Consider the following 14,022-nt stretch of genomic DNA (forward strand, 5'->3'; position numbering starts at 1 on the left):
GGCCTCTGGGAGTTGCAGCAAACTGTTACATGCCAACGTGGTGAGTAAATGCAGGGCTGCGCCCGCAGGATCATCCACACCAGAACTCAGCAGAGATCTGGGGGTTCCCTATTGGTCCCATGGTGTAAGAGCAGCCCTCAGGACTTTGAATCCTGCAATCTGAGTTGAAGTCTCAGTAGGATCTGAGGACAATTCCTGTGCGGCCTAATCCTGCTGGGTCTTCCAAGGCTCTGTCTTGCTCTCTCAAATGATATGAAAGCCTGCCTTTTGCCTGCTAGCTGTTGTGACTTGAGCACAAGAGGGGATGTTTGATCCAGAAGGCTGGTCGTGCTTGGAGTCCTGTAGGTAGGGATGGGAGCTCCATTTCCTCTGAGTCCTGAAGCTGGGCTGCAGCCTGGCCTAGGAGGCAGCCCTATTGGTTGACCAACTGGCCCAAAGTCACTTGGGCGGTGTTGGTGTTCCCCAGGAATGCTGAAAGGCCTAAGGGAGGGAGGCTTAATACTCCTCCCTATCAGTCAGGGTGGAAGAGGAGGGCTGCAAGAGTGGGTAGGTTGATGATCTGGGCCTTCTAGCATTTAGTTGGGTACATGGTGAGGAACGCAAACTGGGAGAAGCAGTTGCTGGCCTGTGAGGAATGGCTCAGCCGGTGGCGTAAGTAGACCTTGTAATTACCTACAAAGCTGTGATGCTCAAGGCCTATCTTTCGTCTACAGGGAATTTCCTCAGCCATGTATTTCCCCCTGCTCCATGAGTATTGCTGAGGCTGAACATGATGATCGTCCACTTCTTGTGAGGCAATAAGATATCCCTACCTAGACAGGAGACGTGTGGCTTTTCTGCCATATTAGAAGAGAGGTTGGGCCTAGTGGGCTTTGAAGTCTTTTATGGCTTTACTTTTTTGTTTTTACATTTTCAGTGGGTGGCTCCCAAGCAAGAGTTGACTCACCTGATCTTTCTTTCTTCTCCTGCTCTTTCTCAGCAAGGGGAAGAAAAAGAAGCTCTCCTTCAAGCTGGAGTCAGAAGGACAACATAAGGATGATTTCCTGAGTTCCGGCTCCAGTCCTTTGCTCTGCCAGCTGACCCATCGAAGGGCTGCCATCACTTTCTCCAGGTTCGCCCATCGGTGTGTTCAGAATGGAGAGGGGTGACTAGTGGTGTTCCCCAATGGTGAGTCCTAGGACCAATCCTAATCAACTTAGTCATAAATGATCTGGAGAAAGGGGTAAACAGTGAGGTGGCAAAGTTTGCAGATGATACTAAACTGCTCAAGATAGTTAAGACCAAAGCAGACTGTGAAAGATTTTACATTTTTGAAAAGAGGAGACTAAGGGGGGATATGATAAAGGTATATAAAATCATGAATGATGAGGAGAAAGTGAATAAGGAAAAATTATTTACTTGTTCCCATAATATAAGAATTAGGGGCCACCAAATGAAATTAATGCACAGCAGGTTTTAAACAAATAAAAGGAAGTTCTTCTTCACACAGTGCACAGTCAACATGTTGAACTCCTTGCCTGAGGAGGTTATGAAGGCTAGGACTATAAGAGGGTTTAAAAGCGAACTAGATAAATTAATGGAAGTTAAGTCATGAATGGCTATTAGACAGAATGGGTAAGGAATGGTGTCCCTAGCCTCTGCTTGTCAGAGGATGGAGATGGATGGCAAGAGAGAGATCACTTGATCATTGCCTGTTAGGTTCACGCCCTCTGGGGCACCTGGCATTGGCCACTGTTGGCAGACAGGACACTGGGCTGGATGGACCTTTGGTCTGACCCAGTATAGCCATTCTTATACTCTTATGAAGGGAGGGGCAGAGTCCTCTGACAGAGTTTCTGTAGTGTAGTGGTTATCATGTTTGCCTAACACGCAAAAGGTCTCTGGTTCAAAACCAGGCAGAAACAAAATTGCTTAGTTTTCCCAGCTTCCCTGGCTGTCTAGCAAAGTTCCTACTGCTGCCACTGGCATGTACCTGTGATAAACCCAACCCCTGCAGGACAGAGGCTGGGGAGATGAGCTGAGAAAGAGCCTTGGCATCAGCAGAGGAAAGCTAGAGGATCTGGGTCAGTCACCTTCTGGAGCCTTGTGGCTTGGTCTCCTCTGCCCTGGGAGGTTGGCTGGTGGAGACCAGCTCTTCCTGCTGGCCTCCTTTGTGTGACTTGCCAAAGGAGGAAGTGAGGCAAGAATGGGGCAAAAGAGGAAAGTCGAGCTGAGGAAGGCAGGGCAGAAGCTAAGCCCCTCAGTGCGGCTAAGTGGGGTTAGTAGAGCGCCACCATTCATTCTGCAAAGTCTGGGGAGGTGCAGTTGGCTGCTGGGAGGTAGGATCCTGTGCCTGCCTCGTGGCTTCCCAAGGATGGCTACTTGCAACCCAGGAGAGGAAGGATGGTTCTGGGTGAAAGGAAGACAAGCAAAGCTCTGGGAGGAAATTTTGGTGTGGGGTGCGGGCTTTCTGCTTGGGGGTTGGAGTGCAGGAGGGGGTGGTGCTTGCCCCGGGCACTGCAACTCCTGAAGTGAACAGTACACACAACCCTGTGACAGCAGCTCTCAGGTCAGCGGGGACAGTGAGTCTCCATGTGCCGCTACCTGCAGGTGCGGCCCCCAGAGCTCCCATTGGCTGCAGTTCCTGGCCAATGGGAGCTGTGGAGTTGGTTCTCGGGGCAGAGGCAGCACATGGAGACACTCCCCCCACCCCAGGGGATGCTGGGAAATGCCAGACACTTCTGGAAGCGGCACGGAGGGACAGAGGCAGAGTGGGCAGGGAGCCACCTTAGTGCTGCTGGCACATCTCTGCACACCCATTGTGGGAGGGGGGCAGAGGGCCTCCATGCGCTGCCTGGAGTAGGGGCAGAGCACAGAGCTGCCTCCCCTCCCGGGTCTATTACAGGAGTGGGTGAGTGGGCTCTTTTGGCCCGCAAGGTGCAGCAGGTCAGACTAGATGATCACACTGGTCCCTTCTAACCTTAAATGCTCTGAGTCTAAAAGGGAGAGGGAAGTAAAGAAAAGAAAAACCCAAACATTGTAATACCAGGGTGACTCCACCTGCTCACTGTATAGTCCTGCCCCTTTCTTCCTTCACTGGGTGTTTAATGACCTGCAGGACATTGATTCTCTCATTCCATTGATAAACTGATACAATGTGATGGAAATTAAACTAGTTTCCAGCTGAGAAAACAGCACCTCAGTGTGGTGGCTGGGAATTGAACCTAGGTCAACTGCTCAAAAGGCAGCTATGCTCACCCCTATACCACCAACACATCTGGTGAAATTGCTCCTTATGCTTGCCCAATGAGGCTAGGCCAGAATTGAGGCATTTTCCTGCCTGTTAAAATGTACTGGATTCTCTTCACAAAAAAGCCAAACACCTCTATCTTCACCTGGGTTTGAACCATCAGCCTTTCAATTAGCCACCAACTCCGTTAATCACAGACACAGGTAACTGCCTACTTCCCAGGCTTGTGTATGAAGCACCTATGGGGATACAACTGGCTAGTGAGGGAGGCGCACTGCTGGGGTTATGAGTTCAGGCCTCACCCAACACACCGGTTTTCATTAGCCACAGAGCTTCCCCCATTGCTTTGTCTCATTCACATGGAAAGTGCCATACGAGGGTGATGAGAGTAAATTCTAAACTCTGAAATGTGGCGGTGGCCCAGAGATTGGGATAAGGGGTTTGAAGAGAAAAAGCTCTAGGAGTATAAAATCAGACAGTGTCCAGGGGCAGGTACGGTACAATGCCTCAACAGGGAGCCATGGGGGGGGGGGTTCCACTCTCTCTGTGAAATGTCCTGAGAGGTATTTGAAGATGAAGATAACGCCATGGCTAACAAGTGACTGGCACGTCCTGGGTTCAAGAAAGGAAGGGACTTGGGTTAATTGTCTGAAGATTTGCGTTATCGTCACTGTCTGATCCCCCCTTCAGCTTGGAGCAGGTTTGTACGTTGCTGGGTGGAACACACAGACTCCTGGAGAGCAGGGGCAGCTGTTTCCATGGCAGAGAGCCTGACACTTAGGAGACTTTCTATACTTGCTGTTTTGAAGCAATTCAATAAAATAACGGTGGAGCTACAATGTCCAGTCCAATATTTCAGCCCCCTGCTATTTTAGAATCTACACAGGAGGCTTCCAGTGCCAGGACACCTGACCAGAGAGCTCAGTGGGGGTATAACAGCTGCTGACTCTGAGGGTCCTGGGCTAAATCCACTTGCTGGTGAAAGTGTTTTGATTTATTTGATTGATAATGAGCACCAGCTACCAGGGGAGAAGCCCTGTGAGTCGCTGCCACTGGGAAAGGGCAGGGGGAGAGGGAACAAGAGGAGAAAGGCAGAGACATTGGATACGAGGAATTGCGGGGAGAAGAAAGAGAGAACAGAGAGACAATACATGATTGAAGCAGAACCGGTGTCCCAACTCGATCTTGTTCATCACAGGTGTTCAGAGAGACAGGTAGTTGCAGGTTTTCCAGTGTCAAGTCTGAACTTTGATTCTAACAATGTGAGTTCAAATATCAAGGGGATCTCCACAGACCTGATCTCTTCCCCCTTTCCCTTTTAGTATTTTTATTTTGATGTATTTGGCTTAACCGTGATCTTCTCTTTCCCCACCTGTATTGCAATTTGGGGATTATTTTTATTTTGCCTCCCTTTTGTTCATGTCATTATAATTGTAACTGCAAAGGAATCTGCAGGAGCAAAAACTGACTCAATACTTTATTTCCCCATCATGCCAGAACATCATACAAACAGCTCACACAGCTGGAATCATAACACGGAAGGCCAGGGGATGGGAGCTGCAGGTTTCCAAGTGTTCTGTCTTTCTCAGATGAAAACATTCCAGCCCCTTGTGTGCCTCCATCGTGTATGACCTGCTGGACTTTTACACACTTATTGTCTCATTCTATGGATGTGATTGTAACAAAATGTGACTGAAATTAAACCACTTCCAGACGAGGAGACAGAAGACAAAAAGCCATTGTTGCACTGGCTGGAACTCAAACCCAGACCAACTGTTTGGACAGCACCTATGCACAACACTATAGCACCAATGCATCTAGTATGAGTAGCTTTCTTGCAGGCTCTGTGTGCTGGCAAAGGGGGTGATATATGACCATGGAATTAATGAGCAAGGTGGATGGGCTGGAAGTTGCCTGACGGCAGGGAGCAGAGTTCGGATCCCAGAGTGACTGAAAGGGGCAAAGGTGAAATCAGAGCTCATTGGGAGCTGGCCCCACCCCAGGAGAGGGGAACTGAAACTCAACTTCACTCACAGAAAAATCTTCCCTGAGAAGGAAGGGAACAGCTTGTTTTAAAGACAAGGTTTATGTTTGTTCCTTCTACATATGGAGGGGCTGGGTAGTTCTGATTCTAGCCCCCCAGACTCTGGGAGGATAAGGAACAAATTCAGGCTGCCAGTCACCTGCAGGAGCGAGATGATTTTTTGACAGTGAGGGATGCCTCGTCCTAAAGGCCTTTGTCTGCCCCCTTCTAGTGACTGTTTGGTACCGGAATGCAGCCACCACTCCTGGGTCTCTGCTGGGGAAATAATGTTTCTGTGCAAAACACCAAAGCTTTTAACAGAAAGAAAGAAAAGGAGATGGCGACACAATGGGACTAGCACATAAGGAATGAAACACAAGATGCTTCTCCCACGTGCATTGACTTTTAACCTTGGTTGGGGTGTTGATGTATCCATGTTGGTCCCATGGGTTCTCTGGGGGGCGCCTGACATTGGTCATTTTCAGAAGACTGGACAGTGGGCTAGATGAACTGGTCTGACTCAGTATGGCTGTTCTTATGTTCTAACTGCTGTTTAGGAAAGAGACGACCTTTCAGGCTACACAAAACTGAAGCAGGGTGCTGGGTTAGCTCCAAAGCTTGTCTCTTTCACCAACAGAGGTTGATCCTCTACAAGCTCTTACCCTCACTCGCCTTGTCTCTCTTGGCCTCTGAAAAGTGTTTTCTCTCCACTCCCTTTGCAGAGAAGTTAAGTTTCCCTTTGGGCAACTATCAGGCAGAAGCAACTGTATTGACCGTGACACTAGAATTGAAGATTTAATATTATAAACAAATGAGTCTAAACTTGAGGTTCTGGTTTCCACATTGGTTTTTCTACCTCAGTTCCCAATTCTCTTCTAGAAAGGCTTCCAGGCTGCCTGCCCAGCCCAACAAAAGTGGCTAGGAGAGAGTCCACAATCCTGCTTTTTCAGGTAGTGGAAGGCTGCTATCAAATCCCCCCTCACTCAGTCAGTCCCCAGCCTGTGGCAGTGCATAGGATTCTTCCGTCCTAAGTGCAGGACTCTGCACTTCTCCTTGTTGAACTTCCTCAGATTTCTTTTGGCCCAATCCTCCAATTTGTCTAGGTCACTCTGGACCCAAACCCTGTCCTCCAGCGCTTGGATTCTTTACATGCTTTCACAGAGCGAAGTGCACATGTTCCATGATTTCATAGGGCAGACTTTTGTGCTATTGGGAGCTTTCCCTGTGCGAATTTGACAGGTGGATCAACATAGAGACAAACTGTGACCTTTCTCAGGGTACTGAGGACTGTGAGTCTCCTTGTTGCCACCTGCCACAAGGAAGAGGGAGTTTTGCATTTGGCAGCTGGATGTTAGTGACCAAACTCACCAGCCTGCTGGAACTCAAGGACCCTCCTCTGAGTTACAGCAGCCACCCCAACCCCTGAGCTCCTTCAGTGTGTCCACCAGATATTTGGTGAAATCCCAGATCCTCTCTTACTGAAGTATCCCAAGATACAGTAGCAAGGGTCCACAGTAAAACTAGTATCTCACACAGCACTTGAGTACAGTTATTGAACAAGCAAAAAAATTATTTAACGGATAGAGATTTAAACAAACAAATGTGAGTGATGGATACCAACTGTTATCAACTAAACAAAGGCAGAAAATGATAGAAGAGAAAGGCCAGCACAAAAAACAGAGAGAGGAACAATAAGATACTAAAAGGACAATGGTTGGAACTCTCCATTTCTCTCAGTCTTTGGATTGATGGGTACTAGAGCTGTAGCAACAGTTGAGGAACCAGGGTAAATTAAATCAAATTAATTTTTCAAGATTAGCCATCATTTTCTGTATGACTAACAAAAACAAGACAACTTTCAGTTTTCCAAAATAATTCAGATTATCACACAGTCTCTTACTCTTTAACCAATAACTTCACCTATAATTTCATTTTAATTGGTAACAACAACATATTCAAAGATCACAAATTGTTGTCATATGTTACTTTTCTTTTAATCCCCATTGCCAACAACTGAACCCTGGTTCTTATTGTGGTTTGTCCCAATGTAGGACCCAACCACTTCTGTGAGTTCATATATCTCAGGATCTTCTGCCAACGTGTTGGTAGAAGGGGTCTTCTGTATCGGAATCTTTGCATCATGGAGAAAAATACCTCTCTTTTCACACTTTCTAATCTTTCAAAGTAGGAGGAGGTAGAGAAGTAATGTAAATGCATAAAGCACAAGAGAAACCTCTCTGGTCTACACTAAAGACATTTATCGGGATAACTATATTGCTTAGGGGTGTGAAAAATCCACACAGCTGAGCAACGTAGTTACACAGCCCTAACCCCCTGTGTAGATAGTGCTACATGAGCGGGAGAGCTTCTCCAGCCAACAAAGCCACTGCTGCTTGCGGGGGCTGGACTAATCAAGTCCGATGGGAGAAATCTCTCCCACTGGCTTAGAGCATCTGTAATAGGAGTGCTACAGCAGCGCAGCTACATTGGTGCAGCTGTGCCAACATCAGCTTAATTGTGTAGCCACAGCGTCAGACACAAAGCCATAGTATCAGGACTCAACATGCGAGTATCCAGAAGTCTGAAATTGGAGGCTGACAAATTCGTTGCCTCATTGGTTACCATCATTTCTACAGCCTGAAAGTCCTTGTTACCCAGCCAGGCAGGCCGTTTGGGATCCACAGGGAAGGAATGTCCTATGAAGCACTCTCTCTTTGCATCCAAACAGTGAAGGATGACTCTTCTCAGTCTAACCCTGGCATACTTTGGAAGTGTAATCAGGGACACTGAAGTAGGAAGTGGAGTTGTACAAACAATTTTCCTTGGGTCACCATAGCTTCCTTTACTGGGGTGGAAACCAAGAACTGGGTGTGGACTCTTTCAACCTCAGCTCTTTCCAAATCCTTGGTCTTGGATAGGGGAAATTTACACTTCTCTGAAGTAGAATCCTTTACAAAACCACTTAAAATCTCAGCAGTGTTAATGAGGAATGGCTTCCTGAAACATATCTAGTTTTTCTTTAATTCAGTGGCACAGGTCCAGGAAAGGGACTGGATACAGGCCTGGATCAGAATCTTCGTTAGTTACCACAGCTGGAGATTCTATTAAAAAATGGGCATTTTTCTGAAGATATTACATTTTCAACACTGGTTTTATTTTATACACATCTTTAGAACCTACCAAGGATAAATTCGACAAGAACTCCACTTCTATTTCCTCAACATCTGTGTCATGAACGGCTGCATTTCCCATAGCATAGGATTAGCTAGGAGAGATCTTCTGTAGGGCCTGGGTTACAAAAGCTTTGGGAACCAAACACATGAGCATTTTGCCTAGTTCAAAATCACTTACCATGGAATTCTCTTCCCAGATCATCGGAGACAATATTGCCTTAAACAACTGAAATACACTGTGATCATATGCGCTTCCTTCAGTTAGTTGGGGTTGTGCTGTTGTTCACCATTTCTGAGTTGAGATTTTAAATCACTGCTGTTTCTTTGTTAGCCTGTCCAGTAAATTAGAGAGTTCACTCCTGTTGATAGAACTGCACTTCAACTTTCTCCATGTCATCATGGAGGGATGGGGAAAAAGCAAAGCTGAAATCATAAATGCGGACTTAGCAAAGGGTCATTGTCTTAAATTCTTCAATAAATCTGAGCTACATCCTATCAAAATGAACTAATATCCAATTGGGTGACGAAACACAGCCTTCAGGAAAGATAGAAACCCACATCACAGAGAGAGAATACATTAGAAAGAAAGTGTCAAGTGAAATTCCAGAGCAGGTTACATCTGATTATTCAGAACCGAGACAAGAGATTCTTCCACCACATTGTCCTCTGATCCATTCAAACCTGCTTCCCTCATCCCTGTCTCCATAGTCAGTTATGTTATTTACAATTTTTTTAGTATTCTAGCATCCCCGTAATAAGGGAAAAACAGCCCTCTTCCCAGAAGTGGCTTTACAATAGATGGAAGCTGGGATTTAAACTCTAAATGATCACACTCTATTTGGAATCCATTTGAATTCCCCTCCCAGGACTTTTGACACTCATCTCCAGTCACAGCGATTCTGATATAGGATTAAGGTAGTAAAAACATCATCTGCAAGCACAGACAACAGAGAATGCTTCATCACATGACACTTTGAGAAGTGGATGGATTGAATGTGATGAACATAAACTCTGCATGGCCCAGGCAAAAGGTAACAGTTCTGCAGTGAAGGAGAAGGAGGGAATCTTTGAGTCACCTCATCTCCTTCCAGTGTCACGGAAGCTGAAATGACACTTTTTTCCTGCCCCTGCTCCTCTTCATTTACATCTAATTTGAAAAATTCCCAATATAACTGCTCTTCAGCACAACCCAGAGCAACGTGAGAACAACTGGCAATGATACAATCTGTATCATTGGTGACTAACAATAACTTTGCAATAGGAGGAATGGTACAAATGTGACGTTCCCTGGTTCCTCATAGGAAGGGCACACTCAAATTACTTGTGGGACAACAGAAAGGACAAATAGGTCCATCTCAAAAGAGGGCGAACTGCAAAAGGCAAAAATGGGCCACTCATCTGGACAAGCTGAGGGATAATGGTGCTGCAAACAGTTCAAAGAGCTTTAAAAGTTACTATGTGGGAATCAGGAAAAGTGTGAAAGAAAAGAAAGTCTTGATAGCCCTAGAGATTGTTACAATGTTGAGCTCCCTTGCAGATTCTCTGATGGCTAACATGGGCTGAGAGCCAAGAGAAAGTTTTCCCACACTCACAGCATTCGTAGGGCCTCTCCCCTGTGTGGATTCTCTGATGCTCAGAAAGGGCCGAACTCTTAATGAAGCATTTTCCACACTCACAGCATGTATACGGCCTCTCCCCTGTGTGAATTCTTTGATGGGTAATAAGGTTTCAGCTGCGATTGAAGGTTTTCCCACACTCACTGCATTCATAGGGTCTTTCACCTGTGTGGATCCTCTGATGTCTAGAAAGGGCTGATCCATCAGTGAAGCTTTTCCCACACTCACGGCATTCAGAGGGCCTCTCCCCTGTGTGGATTCTCTGATGCTCAAAGAGGGCTGATCTGTGAATGAAGCATTTTCCACACTCACAGCATTTATACGGCCTCTCCCTTATTCTTTGATTACCCATTCTTTGATGGGTAATAAGGTTTGAACTGTGATTGAAGGTTTTCCCACTCTCACTGCATACACAAGGCCTGTCCCCTGTGTGGATCCTCTGATGTCTAGAAAGGGCTGAGCTAGTAATAAAGCTTTTCCCACACTCACGGCATTCAGAGGGCCTCTCATCTGTGTGGATTCTCTGATGAAGAGAAAGGCCTGATCTGCAAGTGAAGGTTTTCCCACACTCACAACATTTATACGGCCTTTCCCCTGTGTGAATTCTTTGATGGGTAATCAGGTTTGAGCTGTTATTGAAGGTTTTCCCACACTCACTGCATTCATAGGGTGTTTCACCTGTGTGGATCCTCTGATGTCTAGAAAGGGCTGAGCTAGTAATAAAGCTTTTCCCACACTCACGGCATTCATAGGGCCTCTCATCTGTGTGGATTCTCTGATGAAGAGAAAGGCCTGATCTGCAAGTGAAGGTTTTCCCACACTCACAACATTTATACGGCCTTTCCCCTATGTGAATTCTTTGATGGGTAATCAGGTTTGAGCTGTTATTGAAGGTTTTCCCACACTCACTGCATTCATAGGGTGTTTCACCTGTGTGGATCCTCTGACGTCTAGAAAGGGCTGATCTGTGAGTGAAGCTTTTCCTACACTCACGGCATTCATAGGGCCTCTCATCTGTGTGGATTTTCTGATGCACAGAAAGAGTTGATCTGTGAGTGAAGGTCTTCCCACACTCACGGCATTCGTAGGGCCTCTCCCCTGTCTGGATACTCAGAGGAACAGAAAGGCTTGATCTGTGAATGAAGTTTTTCTCACACTTAGTGCATGTATTTTTTCTCTTTTGCCTAAGGATTTCCTAGTGTGTTGTGGTTTCCATGAGGACCTTCTGAGTTCCCTGAGAGGAAATACATTTACCCAATTTCTCCCCTGCCTGGTTTCCTTGCTCTCTTTCTGGTCTGTGCTGAATCTCAAAAGAGTTTCCCTCCTCATTACTCCTGGACACATTCCTTTTCGAACTTTGCGATAATGCTCTGTGTTTATCCAGTCGCTCAACATTTCCCTGCTGATAATTCTGCTCCTCTTTCTCACATGTCATTGCATCACCTGCTGCGATAGAGACAGAAGCCTCAAAACAGGGATGGAAATGGGAAGACCAAACCAAAACAGGCGCTGAAGACAGAGCACAGGATTGAAATTCAAAACACCCTTAACAAATTGGAGACGTGGTCTTCTTGAGCCAAACTCCATGGTTAGGGTTCTCTCTCTACACTGGGCTGTAGTGAAACCCCAGAGCCAAGCACTCCTCCTGGGCAGTGAGCTCCGACCTTGATTGGTCAGATGCTGCTTAGCACTCTCAGAGCAGCTTTTGCTCGGGGATTCTTCCAGCACTTTCCAATAGCGGGAAAGTATGAAATCCCCATTTGACTGCTGGGGACAGAGCCCGAGAGTGGGGAGCAACTTGCCCAAAGTCCCCAGGAAAAGGAAAACAACCAGCAGAGGAACCAATAGGAAACCCAGCAATGGAACTCAGGAGTCCTGGGGGTGTGCTATGGTGACCAGATGTCCCAATTTTATAGGGACAGTCCGAATTTTGGGGTCTTTTTCTTATCTAGGATCCTATTACCCCCCACGCCTTCCCGATTTTTCACACTTGCTGTCTGGTCACCCTAGGGTGTGCACATGTGTGGGTCCCAGCTGCTCCCTGCCCCCCTCATTGAAGCAGATGTGCAGGGTTACTGCCCTGGGAAGTGCAGGGCACCAGTGGATGTGGGGTTGGCTGGAGGTAGGGTCTGGCTTCAGGCAGGGCAAGGGCTGCGGGGCTGGCTGGCTTCAGGCAGGGGGGTGCATCATGGGTTGGCTGGAGACAGGGCAGGGAGGATGCGGCTGGTGCAGGCAAAGCAGAAGGTGCAGGGCTGGCTGGAGACAGAGGCTGACTGCCGGCAGGGCAGGGCAGGGGGTGCAGGGCTGGCTGCAGGCAGGGCGTGGGGTAGGGCCGGTGCAAGGAAGTTTCATGCCCTACGCGAAACTTCCACCTTGCACCCTACCACCCCCCGCACCCCTGCCCTTAGGCGCCCCACCCGTGGCAGCTCCCCCCTCCACCCTTAGGCTCCCCCCTTGTGGCCACTCTCCTGCTCTGCCCTGCGGCATCTCCCTCGCCCGAGCTCACCCCTGCTTTGAGCACGAGCACCCCGAGCACTCCGTGGCCGCTTCACTTCTCCCACCTCCAAGGCTTGCGGTGCCTAAGCCTGCCAGGCAGTCAAGCACCCTCCTCTGAGCCACAGCAGCCCTGACAGTTGACAATAGAGGCACCTTAACCCCTGAGTTCCTTCAATGTGTCCCCCTCGGGGGTCCAGCTCCGATCACCAGATACTCGAGGTATGTCTATACCACCTGCCGAATCGGTGGGCAGCGATCGATCCACCTCCCTTCTCTGTACCACCAGTCAGACTCCTGTTCTAACAGACAACAAGTCCCCCCAGAGGCAGGGATAGAGCTCAGGAATTGAGATGGTGGGAAAGTTTCATTCCAACCGTTTCTGTCCAAATATCCCATTCAGACTAAACCAGTTTGTTTCTCAGAATCATAACAAGTGAGATGGAAGTTCTTTGCAAAACGATTTTGTTGCAAAACAAAAGCATCTCCTGTTTGTCACAGTGTGTTAAATTGTGTCATCACACACAAGGAGGAGACACTTAGATCTTGAAAATTAGATAAGATGCTTCAGTCTGAGCTAAGTCATTGCTGCTCTTTAGAATTCCAAAATAAAAAAATACAAATAAAAAAGACTGTTTCAGCTAATCTATTATTTCATAATCTGCTCTGAGTAAACGTGATGGGACACCTCATATTATGCACTACTCTTAGTGACACTCTCCAATGGAATCCCATCCTCCACCCACCATGAGGTAGGTAAGAGTGGATCATTATTATCCCTACTTGAAAGAGGGAGAAGCTAAGGCTGAGAAAGGAGAACTGACTTGTCTTAGGTCACACAGCCAGGCAGTGGCAGAGTTGGGAATAGGACCCAAGAGCCCTGATTTTCAAACCAACCATCGGATCTTGAATTTTAGACATTGAATGACCTGAATAATGTGCTCTCAGATGAGCTCCAGACCAACAACAGTGCACAGTAATTATTCAGCAAGTATTTGAGGAGAACTGCAATGTTAGAGGGAATCATCAACTGCTCAGAGACAATTAATGCAGAGAAGCAAGAAAATATGTCAAACATAGAACTGGTTCTGACTTATTTCCTTGTTCTTAAAAGAGAACAACATGGACCTGAGTCTCCTCCCTGTCAATAACCCCCTGCTCAGCCAATCAGGATAGAGACTGACGATGGGAGGCTGAGGATTCTTACCAGAGAGCCCAAAAGATGGCCCAGGTGACTGCTGGGGATCACTGCCCAAGAACTATTTCAGTCCCACATTTTTGGGTGGATCTCTCACAGTGGGAGCTGCACAGCACTCCCCCGCAACACACACACACACACACAGAAGCACACCTCCTGGTGTTGAGAGGGGAATAGGAAAAAGGAGATAAGAAGCAAGAGAAGAAGAGAAAGGAGGGAAGGATGGATGGAGGAAAAGCTGAAACAAAAAGGACAAACCCTTATGTCCGTACTGATTCTAAGGGACAAAA

The 14,022-nt window shown here is 47.2% G+C and overlaps 1 protein-coding gene across 1 annotated transcript in view; it reads right to left on the reverse strand.

Moving 5' to 3' along the window:
- Nucleotides 1-14,022, reverse strand: part of LOC127054176 (zinc finger protein 850-like) — a gene marked incomplete at both ends in the record, with an annotated part of 1,166,641 nt that overhangs the window by 822,629 nt on the left and 329,990 nt on the right. Inside the window, 2 exon segments of the mRNA XM_050960160.1 lie at nt 7,758-7,762; nt 10,018-11,191. Coding sequence (XP_050816117.1) covers nt 7,758-7,762; nt 10,018-11,191 — 1,179 coding nt within the window.

This window comes from Gopherus flavomarginatus, chromosome 6, assembly GCF_025201925.1.
Source record: "Gopherus flavomarginatus isolate rGopFla2 chromosome 6, rGopFla2.mat.asm, whole genome shotgun sequence".
Classification (NCBI taxonomy): domain Eukaryota; kingdom Metazoa; phylum Chordata; order Testudines; family Testudinidae; genus Gopherus; species Gopherus flavomarginatus.